Here is a 20,265-nt window from a genome sequence, read left to right as displayed (position 1 = left end):
GCAGCATACACTTTCTTTCCCTTCTCTAGATACTTCTCCACTAAACATCTTAGAACAAATGTCTGATCTACACACCCTTTTCCCTTCCTAAATCCCCATTGTTCTTCTCCAACTAGCTCCTGTCATATGCCTAACCCTATCAATGAGTATTCTACCATATATTTTTCCAGTCACACTAAGAAGGCAAATACCCCAATGGTTACCACATACTTCTCTCTCCTTTTTTCCTGTATATAAAGGAACAATTATACCTGATTTCCAGTCCTCTGCAACCCTTCCCTCTTCCCAAGCCAATCTACACAACTTCCATATCCACTCCACAACAATCTCATCCCCATACCTAAGCATTTCACCACACACTCCATCAATTCCTGGGGCCTTTCCCAACTTGAACTTCTTCACTGCTTCCACTACACTTCCATCCTACTGATCTCCTCCTCCCTCCTCTCATATCTTCTTCTCCCAGCCATTCCCCAACCACTTATACTCACACTGCTGTCACTGTCTAAATTCAACAAATCCTCAAAGTGCTCCTTCCATCTCCTCAATTTCTCTCTCTTCTCCACCAACAATCTATTATTCCTATCTTTCACTCCCCTACTATTTCCCCTTTCATACTGCCTTACTTTCTTTACCTCCTTCCAAAACAATTTCTTACTCTCCCTCCATTTCACACTCAGATTCCTCCCAAACTCTTCATCCACTTCCTTCTTACTCTCCTTCACCAGTCTCTTCACCTCCCTTCTCCTACTCACATATACCTCTCTCTTCTCTCTCTCAACTTCTCCCCTACCTCTACTCGCTAACCATTCACTATATGCCTTCTTCTTTTGTTCCACAGCTCATTTCACCTTATCATTCCAGCATGCTGTCCCTTGCACACCCTTGCATCTCCTCCTCACTCCACAAACCACCTTACACGCTGTGCCTATCTCTTCCGTAAATATCTTACATATGTCTTCCACCCCTTCCATCTGCTCTAACTCATACCTTCCCAATCTTTCTTCCACTATGCTCTTATACAGGTAAGCCCTTAATTCACGCGAACTTTTTTCACGCGATTTCGGTTATCCACGAATTTTTCGTACAATAATTAAAACATAAAATTATAGTATTCAAATAACTAATTTTAATATACAAGAGAAATAAATAAAATATAAAAATGCCTACCTGCTGCCTGTGTGCATACATATATGTATGTATGTGTGTGTGTGTGTGTGTGTGTGTGTGTGTGTGGAAGGTAGGTCCACACAGTCAGTTTGAATCTGACGGTCGAACCATGCATGATTCGCGAATCGTTATTTGTGGCTTATTTTTCTGCCTTCCAGTGATTGCTTGCCTTGTCTGCCAACCTGGGGCCTAAGCCTAGTGCTAATGATGCATGTGGTAACACACCAAAACGGACTCATAAAGTGATGTTGCTGACAGAGAAAGTTAAAGTGCTGGACAAAGTTAAGGGAGGAATGTCGGCTACAATTCCTTGTCAGGACGATTCCCCGTCATTTATTTACATACCAGTTTATTTAGCAAGTACAGTACACTAGTTTTTTACTTATATGAGATATAAAATCTACATGAAAATTAGTTATTCAAGTATTAATTAATCAATACAGTAATCACTCTAATATCCGGAGGCCCAATAACCGAACATCCCCACTACCCGGACCTTATCGTCCTGGGATCCAACATTCCCAAAATGGTCCGAAAACCCCCCAAAATTTAAAAAAAAATCGATTTTTTGCTGTCCGTAATTTGAACTTGCCGCGCGCACCGCAGGAGAGCATTGTTTTGGTTCGTCATTCCTCCGACGTCCGATAGAGCGCCGCTGCATCCTCCCCACTTCCCGCCTGTCTCTCACTGCGACTGGACCTAAGCTCTTCGCAATGGCTGCCCACGTGCTCGCTTTTGTGGTGGTGCCGTACTTGCTGCAAGGCCTCCTGCTGCTCTCGGGCCTCTTCTTAGTGTGTGTGATGATGGCCCCGCCTCCTGAGAAAAGGAAGAAAGTGGTGTTGACTCTGGAAAAGAAGAGGGAGATATTGGAGAAAGTTGATGCGGGTTGGTCTTCTTCCCGCATTCTCCGCGAGTATAACCTGGCCCGGTCGACTTTGTTCGATATCAAACGTTCCTGAGACAAACTCATGCAGTACACGGCTGACTTCTCGTCCAGAAGCAAACACAACGTGGAAAGGAAGGTTATGTTTACCCCCAAGTTTGCAGAAATCGACCGATCCACGTTGATTTGGTACCGACAGCAACGTGCAGCTGATGTGATGGTACGTGGAACGGAGCTGAAGGCTGCTGCTGAGAGGTTTACAAGGCTTCACGACACCCTAGACTTCAAGGCATCCGAGGGTTGGCTCTTCGCGTTCAAGTTGCGACATGGCCTTACTAACCGTAAAGCACATGACGAAGCATTGGACGCTAACGAGGATGGAGTTGACGAGTTTCGGCACAAGGTGAAAGGCTTGATCGACAGGGAGGGCCTCACTCTCGGTCAAGTCTACAATGCTGACGAAACTGGCCTATTCTATCGCTCGCTGCCAACGAACACTCTAGCCGAGGAGAGGGAGAAGCGTGTACCTGGCCGCAAGCTTTCTAAGGAACGGATATCTGCTTTGTATTGTGCCAGTGCTAACGGCATGCACCGGCTTAAGCCCGTTGTTGTTGGCCATGCAAAGCAGCCTCGGTGCCTTCATGGGGTGATGGATGTCCTTCCTGTCGTCTGGTACCATTCTTTGAAAGCATGGTTCACAGCTGTGATCTTCAAAGACTGGTTTCACCGTCACTTCGTCAAGGAGGTCATCCAGTACCAGACGAAGACACTGGGAATCCCTCGCGACCAGGTAAAGGCTCTCCTTCTGCTCGACAATGCACCTGCCCACCCGTGCGACAAGGACTTGGTTGCTGAGAATGGCCGTATTAGGTGCATGTTTCTGCCACCTAATACGACTGCTCTCATTCAACCCATGGACCAAGGAGTGATCATGGCAACAAAGCGCCTGTACCATCGGAAGTTCCTGGACGAGGTGATGGTTGTTCTCGAGGACGAGGACGAGCGCAGGGAAGGATGTGACAATCGAGGCAAGCGGACTTTGGAAAACCTTCGCCGCTACAACATCAAGTCTGCGCTGTACAACTGGGCTAGTGCATGGAAGGAAGTCCCTGTGAAAACTCTTGAAAATGGTTGGTCTCGTCTGCTTCTCGGAACGGATGTGGAGTACGATTTTCTAGAGTTTGACGTGGATGACTTCCATGCACGGCTACTTACGCACGGCGACGTTGTTGATGTGGACGATGTTCGTGAGTGGTTGGACGACGACGAGGGCGATCCTGGGTATCAGACGTTGTCTGATATCAAGATCGTGTCTTCGGTTGCTGGTGTCAGTCCCGAACTTGAAGATTCCGATGACGAAGGCGACGATGATGCGGACTCCTCTCAGCAGGACACTACTCCAGCCATCCCCAAGCTGAGCGCACTCCGGGAACATCTAGAGTTCGTCCTACACTACCTGGAACACCCGGACTGCAACAGGGAGATGGGGCCCTTGGGACTCGTGGAGGAAGTGCGTGCTTTCAGGCAGCGCATCATCAATCGCCAGAATCGTTGGTCCTTGCATCAATCAACCATTGACAGTTTTTTCAGGCCCGTGACCCCCGCTGTGCCCAGCCCTGGCTCCACTCCGTTGCCTCCCCAAGACAGGCCCTCATGCTCTGAGCCACAGCCCAGCACATCAGCTACAGTGGAGTCACCGCTCGACGTGAGTTTGTGGCTTTCCTCAGAGTCTTCTGCAGTCGGTACGCCATCACCACGACCCAGCGATGCACCCCTTGGTCGCCTGTCAGTGATACTCTCGGAGTCTGACAGTGAATAAACAGCAAGAACTTCTCCACTAGACCACACGGGAATTTTGAGTGTTGTGCAGTGAAAAAAACGGTGTGTTGTGTTAAGGTTTTCGAGTTGGGAGAAAAGACTCAGTGGAAACTAAATTTAACGTAAATAAACTTCTTTGTTTTGGCTTTGGAAATTTTGAAAAGATTGGGAAAAGTTAATGTGCAACACAAAATTAAACTGGAACATTATTTGGACTAAAGTGAACACTGTGAAGAGAATGGACTTCTGTGTATTATTGACTAAGTTGAGTGCAAGACTTCAGGAAGAGTGTACTGCAAGTGCTTCAGGAAATCGTTCTTACTGTCAGAGTCCAAGAGGAGGCGGTTATTAATCGAGGTGGCCAGGGACTTGCTGTAAGTAGCCAGAATGTTTCATACTGTACTTTTTTCCATACTATACTTACCAGAATGTTTCATACTGTACTTTTTTCCATACTATACTTACCTCATGCATGTGCAGTAGGGATGTGTTTTTCAGAGTTAGGCTAGGTTAGAGTCCATAAGTACCAGAATGTTTATTGATGTATGAACATACTTCTAAACCCTCATTTTATGTTTCTTTTGCATTTATTTCAGTCATTTATGTGCCTTATTGATGTGATTTGGGTGTTAAATAAGTGCTATGCATGTCCAGAGGGAGTTGTATAGGTGTTTCTCTGAGTTAGGGTCCATAAGTATTAAGTCCACAAGCTGGGGCCCAATATCCGGACGAAACCAATAACCGAACCTACCAATGGCTCTATTACTCTGGATGTTGGAGTGATTACTGTAATAAGTATAATTACAGAATGACGGAATTGTCCATGTTTTGATGGTGAATTGACTTCATGGTGAACTGTCTCTGAACCGTGTGTTTGGGGTGAGTCAACTGTTCTTACACTAAAGAAGACAGAACGTAGCATACGGGAGTCAGTGAGGGCTAGTGCACCAGACTGTGCTAAAGTGTCTTCACCTACGCCTGTGAACTGGCTTGGAACCGTATGTTTGGGGTGAATGAGTCAACTGTTTGGACAATAAAGAAGGCAGAATATAGCATATGGGAGGCAGTGAGGGTTTGTGTACCAGACTGCTGAAGTGTGTCCACCTACGCTTGTGCTTGTCAGGTTTCAGTGTTAAATTTCTTACATTTTTGTAGTTTTTCATACTTTATGCTAGTTTATAAGGTGTATGTAATGCATAAACAGTATTATTCAGATGTAATATACTTAGTAGACATGCGTAATTATGTGCACACAAGGGCAGAATGTATACGCGAATTTACCACATATGCGAAGGGTCTGGGAACGTAATCCTCGAGTGAATTAAGGGCTTACCTGTACTCTGCCATTTTCTCATTATCTTGCAAAATCTCCACTCTTCTCACAGGAGCTGTTTGCTCCTGTCTTCCCCTTCGTCTCCTCAACCATTTTCTTTGCAGCTTTACCTTGGCCATCACTAAGCGATGGTCCGAGACTCCATTTCCCCACCCTCTTGCATCCAACACTTGTCTTCTCATTCGCTCATCTACACACACGTAGTCTATCACTGCCTTACGTTCAACAAGTTCACCATCCATCCTCCTCATTACTCTCCATGTATACCGGTGGATCATCTTATGTCGAAAGTAGGTGTTGGCTATTGCCAACCCCTTATCAGCACAGATATCCATCAAAGCACTACCATTCCCATCTACGCCAGCTGGCACACCCCACTGACCAACCACTCGTACATTTCCAACTTTGCCATTCATATCTCCAATCAAAAGCACTCTCTCGCTCCTCTCAAATTTGTCCATACATGCTTCTACTCTCGCCCAAAACTCATCTTTCACTCTTGCCACTCGGTCCTCTGTCAGAGCATACACACATACAATCGCCTACGCTTGTATACCTACTTTCATCCTCGCCCATACAATCCTTGCACCCATTGTTCCATACTCTCTTATATTTTCCTTCCACTTCTTGCTTATCATCAGACATACTCCCTCTCTTGCTCTCTCATTCTCATTAACTCCCGCACACATACCTAAACAATATTCCCATTCTCTCACCCTTTCACCTTTCCATTTAGTTTCAGTCAATCCACATATATCCATTCTTGCATCCTCAAGCACCTGAACAATCTCTCTCTCTTTCCCTTCATCATTCACTCCTCTCACATTCCATGTTCCCACCCTCAGAATGTCCTTTGTCGTTACTTAGTCGTCAACGTATGGTCCGTCCTGGTCTGAGGCATTTTATTCGCTTGTTTAGTTAGTTCTTTTTACAGGGTGGGGCACTAACCCACCACCAACCCTTATAGTAGCCTCGTACGACAAGCAGGGACACTGGAAGAGTACCAGTATTCTTGAAACTCCCCTACCACCATATATATATATATACGGTACATAATTTACAAACATTTTCTCAACAAACTGGCTGTTAATGTCTATAATTATGACGTAACTGACCTGTTCTGTGCCAGAGCCTTTGTCAGCTTTTTGGTCCCCAGTGCTGAGGGTTTGGGAGGCTGTGTGACCCACAGTGACGGTCATTTTCAAATTACTTTGTTTTCCCCATGAACTGACCTAAAAAGTGGTCAAAGAAGCCTCGTGATAGTAAACGTGCTCATTTCAGCTGTTTTCCACCCCAAAACAGGTGTTTTGGTCCAGCACACCCTGATTTGTGTCAGATGGCTACTTTCAGATACCAACAGTGGCTGATGTGGAGAGACAGTCCAATTTGGTGTGGGGTGGGTGGATGCATGTAGTACTTGTAGTACGAAAAAGCAACCTGGTTTACGAAATCTGACCACAGTCGAAACTACAGCGTGATGATGGGAAGTTGGGGTTCCGTGCTAATTTTCCGTATTTTCAAATTCATTTTTTTCATATTGTATTGGTATGTAGCACTATAAACACTCGCATAAGGCACAATAAACACTCATGCTGAACACAGTCACATTAGTTACAATACCAGTATATCACAAGTTTCAAGTTATTTTCTTTACTTGATTTCATGATTTACTTCTATTGGCTAACATTTACTTTTATTACTTTCATTATATACACTATTTACACATCACTATCAGTTAGTTCATCGCTTGGAAGCTCTCCAACTTCGACTGGAAGTCGGGAGTAAGCACAATATCTTTGGCACTGTGGAGTGACCCAGATTAGTGTCAGATGGCAACTTTCACATACCATCAACACCTGATGTGGACAAATAGTCCATTTTGGCGTGAAGTGGGTGGATGCATGGAGTACTTGTAGCATGGAAATGCAGCCTGGTGTATGTAATGCAATCACAGTCAAAACTACATTGATGGGAAGTTGGGTTTCCGTGTTAATTTTATGTATCTTCACTTTTACTTTTATTATTATTATTATTATTTTTAAATATTACATTGGAATAAGGCATGGTAGGGGAGGCCAGGTGTCTGTCATCCCACTTTCTGTCACACACTAACGGCAGACTCAATTTCATGCAAATGTGAGGAAAAAACGTGACTGTATACAGTAAAACCTCACTATATCAGACTAATTGGGGCCCAAACCAGTCTGAAAAATGTGAAAGTCCAATAAAAGCGACATCTGGATTCCCCCCTAGACTTCCTCCTCCTTTTGTTATGCACAGAGGCTCCCTTGTAATTCATGCGTTAATTCTCTCCCTCTCTCTCTCTCTCTCTCTCTTTCTCTCTCCGCATTAGGCAATTCCATTTTACTTCACATATTTTTCTCTTTGTTGTCACCATCTTCACCTTCCTATTAATTTTTTACCTTCACTTTCAGTTCACGCTGATATTCACATTCACTTTCCTATTCACTTCCATGCTCACTTTCACATTCATCTTCACCTTCACACTCACATTCATTCATTTTGAATTTCCAATTCACCTTCATTTGCATCCTTACTTTCTCACCTTCACATTTACCTTTACAGTTACAGTACTTTCACTCACCTTCACTTTTGCCCTCCCTACTTTTACTATCACATTCACCTCCACCTTCACTTTTTCTTTCACCTTCATCCTCACTTTCACCTTTCCTTTCAACTTTTCTTTTACCTTCATCTTCACTTTTACATTCATTTTCACCTTCACTTTCATTTTCCTTGTCCTTTCACCTTCATCTTCACTTTTACATTCATTTTCACCTTCACTTTTGACTTCACTTTTACCTTCACTTGACTTCACTTTCACCTTCACTTTCACATTCACTTTTACTTTCACCTTCACTTCTACCCTATCTTTCATCTTCACTTGACTTCACTTTCACCTTCCATCTTCACCTTCACTTTCACTTTTGACTTCACTTTCACCTTCACTTTTACTTTTGCCTTTATTTTTACTTTCACCTTCACAATGCCTTCACTAACCTTCACTTTTACGTTCACTTTCACCTTTCCCAGACAGGAAGGGGATAGAAGGAGAGAGAGAGGAGGGACCAAGGTTATACCTATCTCCCGCATTTGTTTATGCCAAGGGGACACCATTTGTCATTCCCGTATTTATTCTCTCTCTCTCTGCAGACTTTGGCATTCCATATTCACTTCTGTGCTCTCTTCACCTTTCCTTTAATAAATCATTTGCACAATTATTTTAATTTTCATTATCAATTTCACCTTCACTCTCTCTCACCAGAGAAAGACGGGGAGGAAATGAAGGAATGAAAGAGGAGAGAGAGAGAGAGAGAGGAGGGATCGATGTTATGGTATCTATTCAGTTTGTTTGTTTATTCGTTTATTCCAAGAGACAGACTGCTTCTGGCTTTATTGGACTTTTCCTGATGCATAAGAATTGTCCACTTAGCTCCTCGAGTCCAATAAAAGTGAATTCCACTATACTGATGTCCATTATATCAAGGTTTTACTGTATATACCGACTCAGCAATTTAGCGTACGATGAGTAAGTCTGCATATATACAGACTCGGTAACTTAGACTACTGGATTGTCTGCACATACACAGACTCGGTAATTTAGACACTACTGGTTTGTCTGCATATATACAGACTCGGTAATTTAGACACTACTGGTTTGTCTGTATATATACGACCCTCAGGCTGCACTTCTTGGATTTTCCCTGGAATGATTATTGCTTCCATGGCCAGGAGCCATTTAAGTGTGCCTTTTGCATTACAGAGGCTATTCTCTCAGGCATGGAAGCATACATTCCTTTCTCATATCCTTTGACTAATGCAAAAAAGCCTTGGTTTAACCCCTCCATGGCCGTGGGTCCAGAATTTTACATGCATCCAAGGCTGATGTGGGGGCCATTTTCTGAAGTTTCTAAATTTTTTTTTTTTTTTTTTTTTTTTTGCCATATTGAAGAGAAAGTTCAGATGCATATAACAGTGCAAATCCCAGCATCCTAGACCCATTCTGTGACTTGCAATGGAGCGTGAAAGTTGCAGAAATATCGGCGACCGATATCCGTCGTCCAGAGGCGATGCCGCAGTGCAACTTGGCAGGTGTTATTATTTTTTTTTTACCCCCCAAAACAATGCGAATGGTGCTGAAATGTCACGCACATGAGATATGACGATATTGAATGATTTCAGTACATAATGTGTTAGGAATGGCTGGAAAAAAAAATTATTATGAATATTTTCCCACCTTTTTTATATAAAATATCTTTATGGTAGTTTTGAGTTATTTTTTTTTATGTTATTGTTTTGCCCATGCTTGGAAAAGGGAGTGAAAGGGTTAAATTTTCAGTCCTAAATGAGAAACCTGCACGTCCTCCGACACTAGGTTCTCCCACGGGAGATGAAAATGGAGGGTCAGATCTGATTAGCAATATGGAAGTTGAGTCGCAACTTCCAGCCCCCACACCACGTGCATGGCTAAAAATAGAATCGTAATGCAGTTTCAAAATTACGAATGTCTAATTATTACAAATACTGAGACAAAGCAGAAATAAATACATTTACAGATGGGGGAAAATGTATTTTTTTCCATAACAACATGTTCACCTTTATCATTTTACCATGTTATTTTTGCATTATATGTTGCTGTCTCATAAACAAACTGGTTGTGTGTGTTTTGCAAGGGAGAAAAAAGATTATATTTTCTGTCTGGGTCGAGATAATGGGTGTAACTATGAATTTTTAGGCATGGCAACGAGCGAAAAAATCGTATCTTCATTCGTCACGGCAGCAGGTGGTGAACTGACAGATGATATGTGAGAGGGTGAAGTCAAGGCCAGTCTCATGTCCCAGATGTTTGTTCACTTCCCGAAAGTTTTCACAGTATTCTACAAGTTGTACTGCATCGAATGATCCAAACCATTACAACAAACCTGAGCAAATAGGTAAAGATACCAAGACAAAAATTTATTTTTCACTTATTATCATGTCTTTTTCGTTTGTCCCTGTATTAATTCATAATCATCAACAGATGGTTCTGTGTGTTTTGCAGGAGAGGAGAAAGGTGATATTTTCTGCCTGGGTCAAGATAATGGGTGTAGTTGTGCTTATTTAGGCATGGCCAGGAGCGAAAAAATTGAAAATCCACTCATTAAAGCAGCAGGCTCTGAACTACTTGATGGGGTGTATGGGAGTGTAGTGTAAGTCAGTCTGAAGACATTCAGAATGTTTGTTCACTTCCACAAAATTTTTGCAGTTTCTTATAGGCCGCACTCAAATAACACCTGCGGCCATTTATCAGCTAAAAGTCATTTGACGCCAGCGGCCACGAAGGGGTTAATCATGCTTGTTCTAATGCTGTCCGCAACAAGGAGAGGGCCTATAAAAGGTACCGGAGCCAACCCACCCCTGAACCACATCTTTTTTATGTTTCTGCCCGGAATTGTGCTAAGTCTGTTCTTTGCTCTGCAAAAAATAATTTCGTCCACACTAAGTGCTCTCAACTCTCCAACTCAAATTCTTTCTGCTCCTTCTGGCACCTTGCAAAAACCTTTCTAACAACTTTACCTCACCATCCTTCCCTCCTCTTTTCTACTCTGATGGTTCTGTAGCTATTTCTTCAACTAATAAAGCAAATCTCTTTGCTCAGATTTTCTCCTCCAGTTCCACCTTTGACGATTCTGGTGCTGTTCCTCCATCACTTCCCCCCTCTGACTTCCTCATGGCTGACATTAAAATTTCTTCAGCTGATGTATTTTCTGCCATCACTGGCCTCAGTACTAACAAGACATATGGGACTGATGGAGTCCCTCCTGTTGTCCTCAAGAACTGTGCTGCTGTGCTTACACCCTGCCTAGGTAAACCCTTTTGCCTTTGTCTATCAACTTGTACCTTTCCTTCTTGCTGGAAGTTTGCTCTCATTCAGCCACTCCCAAGGAAAGGTGACCATTCCCAACCCTCTATCGTCCAACTGCTTTAACATCCTGTGTCTCGATATTTTTTGCGTCTATTCTTAACAGAAAAATTTTAAGGCATCTATCCTATCACAATCATCTTTCTGATCATCAGTATGGGTTCCGTCAGGGACGCTCCACTGGCAATCTTCTCACCTACCTTTCAGACTCCTTGTCATCCTCCTTTCGGGACCTTGGCGAAGGCTTTGCGACTGCACTTGACATCTCAAAGGCCTTCGATTGAGTCTGGCATAAATCTTTAATTTCCAAACTGCCCTCTTACAGTTTCCATCCTTGTATCTGTGCCTTCATCTGTAGCTTCTTTTCTGGTTGTTCTATAGCTGCTGTTGTAGATGGCCATCGTTCTTCTCCTAGGTCTATCAACAGTGGTGTTCCTCAGGGTTCTGTCCTATCACCAACTTTCTTCTTTTTATTCATCAATGATCTTCTAAGCTGGACATCTAATCCTATCCACTTGTATGCTGATGATTCCACCCTTCACCTTTCCATTCAGTTTCTGCAACGTCCATCTCAGCAGTTACCTCAACAAACAAAAGATGAGGCTATGGCACACCTAATGTCTGACTTGGCTTGTATCTCTGTCTGGGGTAAAAATAATCTTGTTGTTTTTAATGCAACAAAGACCCAGTTTTTACACCTATCAACCTGTCAAAATCTTCTACATGAGTACCCACTAATGTTTAATAATATCCAGCTCAATCCTGCATCATCCTTAACATGCTTGGGGTTTCATTCACATGGGATTTATCTTGGAAAGATCATATTGCATCTCTTGTACAATCTGCTTCCAAGAGATTAGATGTGCTAAGCTGACTCAGTGCCTTCTTTACCCCTGCACAGTTGTTGACGGTTTTTATTTGCCCGTTTGGAGTACAACTCCCATGTGTGGTGAGGCTCCCCACATACAGCTCTTCTCAACAGGATATCATCAAAGGCCATTTGTCTCAACTCTCCTCCTTTATTGGCATCCTTCAACCTCTGTCTCTTCGCCGTGCTGTTGCCTCTTTATCTCTTTTCTATTGCTACTTCAATGGTCATTGTTCCTCTGAACTGTCTGCTTGCATCCCTCCACCTCTAAGATGGGCATGTAGCACCCGTCTAGCAACAAACTCTCATCCCTTTTCTGTCCAACTCTCTAATGCAAGAGTTAACCATTACTCCCAGTCCTTCATTTATGCAACAGGTCAACTTTTAACCATTACTCCCAGTCCTTCATTTATGCAACAGGTCAACTTTGGAACTGTCTCCCGCTGTCTACATTTCCTACTTCCTATGATCTCCAGTCTTTCAAACACAGTGTGTCCAGGCATCTCAAAATGAATGGATCTTGAATTTGGCTCTCTTTTGTATTATGTTTTTTTTCTTGGGAGGAATGTTTTGCGGGCTCAGCCTTTGGTTCCTTCTTCCTTGCATTAAAAAAAAAAAAAAAGTGGGTTAGAAAAAGCTATGTGTGGTAGGTGGTGGTGACCATCATCCACTCACTTGACGTAGTACTGCCTACTTCTTCCTTCACCTTTATTACTTTTTCTGTGTCTGTCTTCTCTTCCTATTTCTCCACCTTTCCTGTCACTCTTTATTACTCTTCTCTCCTTTTCAGGTGATTTCATATTGAGTGACAAGCCTAATGGTTTTTTGTAAGCCAGGAAACCATTTACAATGCCGGGTGGTAACCATGTAACCAATCCACATGTGTTTCCTACATGTCAACAAGTGGATTGGCAGAGGGTCACTGCCCCTCCCTGTAAAACTAACTCAAAGATAAATAGCCACTCCATAAGAGATTCTGGTGTCTGGCTATAGACAGATGGATAAACAGAACTAAGCTATACAACCTCATTGATTTTACACACAAAGTGCAACAAAATGGTGGTGCTCTCCTACATTCAGGGCCTTGGGTTTATTCCACCTCAAGGTCAGTCTGTTATCAGTTGTTTTCCCTATTACCCCATCCTACTCTAACCAACATAACAATCTAACCTAACCAAAACCATTCCAACAACCACAATGATTTGAGAACAACTGGGCTTTGGAGCCAAACTGACCTGTTACCCCCTGCAGGTTATCAGTGCCATTGTTGGCTCAAGAAATTTAATTCCAGTGCCCTTAGTATTATCATCAAGATAGACATACACTTCACTTTAAGCAGCAGAAGCACCTTACCATATCAGTTCTTCTTCCTGATAGTCTGTTATATTTCATTCATTCATTCATTGCCAGACGCCATGTATCCCAGACGGGGTGGCCAATGGCTTAGAGTTAATTGTTTTACAGGGAGGGGCACTAATCCTCCACCAACCCCACTTGACACGTAGGGATGCCAACAGCATCTGGTGTTCCCAGGCGGTCACCCATCCAAGTACTAACCAGATATATGCTTCTGATTATTTCTGGGGTGGTAAATACACGTTAAATCTGTTTTCCGGTTGTATTAAGCTATGTTCCGCTTTAACAATTCGTCAGCATAATGGCAGAAGCGACTGTCCTAACAGTTTAACTACATCTAACCTAACCAAGCTCAACTGTACCTAATAATTTCCTAACCTCAAAAGTTGGGAAGTGGGAAACGAAATCCATCTCACAGTAAGTTTCTTCCATTACGCTGGAAACAATTGTAGGTACAGCTTACAGAATGTGATAGTAATACTGTAATGGGGGAACATTTTCAGCAGGAAAATCAATAAACTACATCAACTACACAAAGAAATTAGAGAACAATAGGAAGACTCTTATTTGAATATGAAAACATGAAGGAGATGCAAGAGGTAAAAGACTACATATATGCAGCATGGAAAAAGCGAGAGAAGAAATTGAAAAGTGAACAAAAAGAACCAGCCACAGATTAAAGAAGGGGGGGGAGCCATTAGAAGGGCATATCCCCCAAAAATCATCGGATCTGATCGGAAATAATTTACCACTCTGGAAATAATCAGAACATACAGAAAACAAACTCGAGGAATATGAAATGAACTGGCAATGTCTCTCTGCTGCTTAAACCAGAGCGTAAATTTACCATTATCAGTAATTTCTGCAAAATCTGGGTGCCATAAAATAGACGACACATATATGAAACTTTGGTCAAAATGTTATCAACAGTTGTCAATAGAAGCTCCTCGACTTTGACCATGGCTACTGCCACTGCTTCTCAATTTCCACGTTATAATTTTGGGTAAGATACCAATACCTACTGACAGTAATTCAGTCGAGTCGAGGAGCCAGCCGCTCCTGCTAAAGCAACTTACAAGTAACAATGGGTCGTCTGTTCATAGCTGCAAATTCAGTCAGCTACAGGAACACTTTACGCTTGTACCGTTTTTCTTGCTTCCACCTCACGAACGGGCACTATATGAACGAAGTACGTCTATCCCATCTAAGGCAGAGGTGACACTCCAAATCTCCAACGCCCCCCTGGCCCAGGATCCAGCACAGTTCAGTCCAGCTGACGTTCGGGAAGCGTTTTTTTCCTATTTCTTTCCATCGGACCTCCGCCAGACTTCTTCGGTCCTTTTATTTTGCGGCTGTTTAAAAACTGAGATTATATTGTGCCGTGCTGATAATATTTGATTCCTCCTCTTTGCTGTGTCTTTTCATCGTTCTTGTCTCTTCACACGTCCCGTTCTGTTCATTTTCGTTTTTACATTAATTCTGAATTTTACAAAATGTGTTTTGTGTTGGTCTTATTTCGTGTCTTCCTTATTTATTTAAATTTTCTTTTTATGAATGTAAACCTTCAATTCTCTCGGTTATTCTAATGTCGAACAGTTGTGTTCCTATTAACTTTTCATCTTCAATGAAAGGTTGTTGTAATGCTGTACTTTCTAAGCCATAAGCACCTGAATATCAAATGATTCAGAGGTCTTTCCTCTGTTGTTTGTTCCATTCTATGATGACGGCCGGTTATACTGCTTCACCTCATTTGTTTTCCAGTTCCTATACATTTTCTTTTTTCTAATCTTTTCCCCATCGTATCTTATCCAAGTCCACTCTGGGGAGGGGAGAAAGAATACTTCTCCAGTATCCCAGCTTGTAAAGGAGCGATTCCACCGGGGCAACACAGGCAACATGTAGCATGCAACTTGCCTGGCTTTCAACATGTTGAATGCGGCATTCAACCATGAGACATGTTGACTGCGACAAGGCAACATTGTTGTTTCATGTAGCATACTACATGCCAATGTTTATTAAAATACCCGCCGCCGCCGGACCACCCACACCGCCACCCCCCACCCCACCACCGAGCCGCTACCACACCACCACCCCAGAAGGACACCACAGTGGGGCTAGTGACCCAGAACAAGAGGGTCACAGGGACACTACTGTCGTGAGTCCCTCTTCCCCGCAACTACCCCAACACCAGGTAAGCGGGAAGAGACAACGACCCTGCGAGCAGGACGGCCGTCACCAGAATCGGGCTGGGACCGAACAAGATTCAGTCCCAGGTGACACCGCGTTCACGGCCACTGTACGTGACGGGGAAGGAGCGGCCACTGTATGCCCTTCAGTTGCTTCCCAAAGGGCGGGCAGGCTTACGGCTACAGCCGAAGTACGCACCAGGGTAGATAGACCCTCGGCTACGGCCTCAGTGCGTACTGGAGAGGGCAGGGCCTCTGTGCACCCCTCTCCTGCTTTTCTCTCCTACGGGAGCAACACCGCGTTCACGGCCACTGTACGTGACGGGGAAGGAACGGCCACTGTACGCCCTTCAGTTGCTTCCCTAAGGGTTAGACAAGCTCCCGGCTACGGCCAAAGTATGTACCAGGGTAGATAGACCCTCGGCTACGGCCTCAGTATGTACTGGAGAGGGCGTGGCCTCTGTGCCCCCCTCTCCTGCTTTTCTCTCCTACGGGAGCAACACCACGTTCACGGCCACTGTATGTGACAAGGAAGGAGCAGCCACTGTACGCCCTTCAGTTGCTTCTCATAGGGCGGATAGGCCCACAGCTATGGCCACGGTATGTACCAGGGTAAGCAGACCCAAGGTTATGGCCTCAGTACGTAATGGAGAGGGCGCGGACTCCGTGTACCATTCTCCTGCTTTTTCCTCCTTCGGGAGCAGCACCACCAGCACGGCCACTGTACGTGCAGAGGAAGGAGCGGCCACTGTACGTGCAGAGGAAGGAGCGGCCACTGTACACCCTTCAGCTGCGAGCCCTAGGAGTCACGAAACCGCGCTCACGGCCACTGTACGTGACAGGGAAGGAGCGGCCACTGTACGCCCTTCATTTGTGGCTCTGAAGGCCCTCCCAAGGCAGGAAGTCCCTTGCATGGCCGACCTTTTCCCTTTCGGCTGCGTGGGACGCCCTTTGTCACCTTCCGGGAGGGTTGCCCCGGAGGTGCTGCCAGAGTGGTGGCATGGCCTGATCCAGATCCTACCGCTTACCCCTGGGAGATCCCTGCTCCTGCCAGATACCCGATGGAGATGGTGCTGCAGCTCACCCCTGTCGGCGCCTCCCTCTACAGGCAACCGCAGTCCTAGGACCCCCAGGCCTGACCAGCAGCCCCCAGGTGAAGGCAACCCAGGCTCTCTCTCCCCACAGAGCCAGAGGCGACAAGCCCGCCTCCTACAGCTGTTTGGCACCAGTCCCGAGGGCCACCTCCCAGGTCGAGGCCCCCAGACCGGAGGGCCTCCCTGCACCCCACCAACGAGGCTTCAATACGACGGCCTCCTTCCAGGTCGAGGCCCCCAGGCAGGCGGGCCTTCCTGTACTCCACCAACGACCAGGACCCGTGCAGTGACTCCCCTGCGGGCAGTGTTTTGCCCTCTGCAGGAAGGCTCCCCCTAGGGCCTCCTCTTCACACCCGGACACTAGTGAATTATACCCAGGAAACACGGGTAAACAGTGACGTTAACGCCCCTTGTGTCACAAACAGTCGAGACGGGAAGATAACAGTGAACAGTGACAAAGTGAAGGCCAGAATAATACCAGTGACAAAGTTACCAATAACCCACGAAAGCCCGATACCCGGTAGAATAGAAAATAGCCTGAGTCCCAGATAAAAAAAACTTATAGAAATCGTGAACCAAGACTATGGTGTGCAGAAGAATCAAAAGTCTGTGAATAAGTGCCGTTGCGACTAAGTGACTCCATCAAGTGTCGCGACCCGCATCCTATCTAGTTATAATAACATTCACCCCATTAACTCTTGGCCTTGTTTATCCCTAGTGCATCGGACTCAATTTATATAATGCCAATTCTGCCTAAAGACGAAATAAGGGTATCACGATCTTACAATTAATTACCTAGGTGTACATGCAGAATACTGTGTCTCAAGTGTAACTGTAAATCTTGGTGTTAAATGCTAACTCTGTGTCCTTGTCTACTGTATATCCAATACCTCTCTGTTTTATATTGTAACGGTGTAGGAATTAAGACAATAGATGTGTTAAGATATACTACCTGGTTTTTAGGTCCTGTTCCTTTGTGGGTGCTTTACTTCCGGTCTGGAAAGAGGACCCTGCTCAGTCGTTGGTGTTCTTAGAACGAGAAGTCGGACTAAAAACACCCAGCATAACACTGGTGGCCAGCGGTGGTTCTGGATCCGATTAAAGCACGGAGGAACATTAAAGGAAACTCGCACAATGGCAGCCAAACCTCACATCCAATTGCCGAAATTCAACCCGGAGCAATATGACATTGACGTGCACTTGGATATGGATAAACCCCTCTTAGACATAGGGTTCGACTCTGACAGAGAAAAGATAGCCGTCACATTACCTAACCTGGGCAAGATAATCGCCACTGTCGCACCAAAAATCGTCCCAGAATTGACATGGGACCAATTCTCACACATCGTGAGGCAGGCTTTCATGCCTTCTATGGGCAGAGTTGTCGCTCTCTATCAACTCGACGCCCTCACCTACGACGGTAACCTAGACGACACCTTCGTCCAGGCTCGGCGCCTCGTCAGCGCCGCTTATCCTGAGGCAGCAACAAATACTCAGGATCTACACACTTTCAGTGCCCTGCTGAGGATTCTCCCTAGCACAGTCAGGGAGCATTTCACCATATGATCCCTCAGGGAACATGGATCAAGACCTACAACTCGTCCGATGTCTCCTCACCGCCCGTCCCATGCCACAACCTATCCACGCGGTGAGCAAATTCCCTACAACCAAGACCCCCCACCAAAAACAAAGCCGCCGCCTCACCAACCTCCCACGGAGCCGTCTCCTACTGTGCCCAGGGCCCACCCGCAGAAGAAACGCCCCAACCCCAGGGATCAAGGCAACCTCATCACAATTAATCCCTGGGAATTCATGGCCTGCAGTCGTACCTGCCCCCTGCACGACATTAGAGAGCAGCTCAAGCCAAGCAGGCGCGGGACCTTCCCACAGGGGTGCAAAAAGGTCTCCTCCTTAGAAGACGATGCGCTGCCCCTAGCCTACCCAGGACCGGACGACGAGGAACACGACAAACACGTCCACACTCAGCAGATGGATTTTTAGGCCCGCCCCCGCACCTCCCCACGGTGGCAGGGGCCACCTCACACAAATACAGGCCCCCGGTCTATGACAAAATTTGTCTGAATGGGATCGAGGCTAGACTACTGGTAGACACGGGAGCAGCCAGGTCATGCCTCTACTCCCACTTCTACTCCCGCCACACCTCCGCTTTCGGCCCTCTTCTCCCCACCTCAGCCAACCTTGTAGACGCGGGGGATGGCCCCCTGCCCATCCGTGGGGAAACCCGGGCCCTTCGGACTGACACTCACCAACGAGTATCCACCAATCACCCATTCATCATATTCAACTCCACATGCCGTCAGCCTGATGGTTACCTTGGGCTGGACCTCCTGCAAAAACTTCACACCATCATCGACTGTCATCAGCGCCGCCTCCACTTCAGTCCAGCCCCCTCCCAACAAGCATCAATCACACAAAAAAAAAAAACAACAACAGCACCACCCACACACCACGCTCACCCCCCCCATCACACTCACCTCCCCCAACCCATCTGTGCATGCAACCCCACTCCAACCTCACTCAATGCCTCACTCCATCACTCTCCGTCCCCAACTCCATCTTCACCTCTACTGACCCCCTCTTCATCATTCCCCGCCACTATCGCTTCCACAGTCACCATTCCACCCCACCACGAAGCTTGGATAGAACTAAACAGACCCTCCGGTACCCCCGTCCTTTTCTCACCTTCCTTACCCACCAGACCCCTCTCATTCTGTTTAGTGTCCCCCACCTTCCTTTCCCCCCGTGCCAGAGCAGTACGTATCGCAAACCTCGCCACAACACCACTGATCCTACCACGAGGACTCATCATTGGCGACACAGAAGAAGCCGAGCCATGCCAAACACCACCTTCTAACCACCCAACTCTCCCTGACCTACCATCACACCTATCCCCTTCCCAAACCGACAGCCTCCGACAATCACTCCTGGACTTTCAGGACCTTTTTTCCTCTGGCTCAACAGACCTCTGCCAACTTGTTGTTCAAGAACAACATTCTGACCCGACACTTGCTGTCATGTGGAAGAAACAAAAGGGGAGGTCAAGCCAAGTTCCTTCGTAAACAACGACGGCTCTACCGTGAGTCACGAACACCCGAGGGCGAGGTTCGACTGCAGTTTGTCATTCCCGCCAAGTACTGCCTAGCAGTGTTAGAATGGGGTCATTGTTCAGCCTCAGGAGGTCACATAGGCAAAAGGAAGACCCAGGGCCATATCCAAGCTGACTTTTTCTGGCCAGGGATGGGACGAGACATAAATAGTTTTGTTCGTTCTTGCAGTGTGTGTCAAAGTACCACTAATCAGGGACATGTCCTTCCTGTGCCGTTTGTAACCACACCCGTAATCTCTGAGTCAGTTGAGAGACAGGGTAGTGGTAATGTGGGTGTAGACCTGATGTCTCACCTACTAACCGCTTACTAACTAGCAACTGTTGTATGCTGAGTTCCGTAAGATAGGCGGCCTCAGAGATTTGAGTAATCCAAGGACCAGCCTGGTTCCCAGTTAAAAGTGTAGACCAGATGTCTCACTCGTTGGCCCCACAGGACACAGTACATCCAGGGCCTGTACATACATGTATACCATAAGTTAAGGGGGAAGTTTGAGAACCCTGTAGAGA

General features: G+C 45.6%; 1 protein-coding gene across 1 annotated transcript in view; it reads right to left on the bottom strand.

The window, feature by feature from the left end:
- Window positions 1-14,590, bottom strand: part of SIDL (SIDL trafficking protein particle complex subunit 10) — a 578,423-nt gene extending 563,833 nt beyond the window's left edge. Inside the window, exon 1 of the mRNA XM_080275724.1 lies at window positions 14,428-14,590. Coding sequence (XP_080131850.1) covers window positions 14,428-14,452 — 25 coding nt within the window. The 5' untranslated portion in view covers window positions 14,453-14,590. The remainder of the gene's footprint in view (window positions 1-14,427) is intronic.
- Between the last annotated feature and the right edge of the window lie 5,675 nt (window positions 14,591-20,265).

Source organism: Coenobita brevimanus, chromosome 62 (assembly GCF_032717465.1).
Source record: "Coenobita brevimanus isolate Jiangsu-jjx chromosome 62, ASM3271746v2, whole genome shotgun sequence".
Classification (NCBI taxonomy): Eukaryota; Metazoa; Arthropoda; class Malacostraca; order Decapoda; family Coenobitidae; genus Coenobita; species Coenobita brevimanus.
This window is presented reverse-complemented; position numbering and strand designations above follow the sequence as displayed.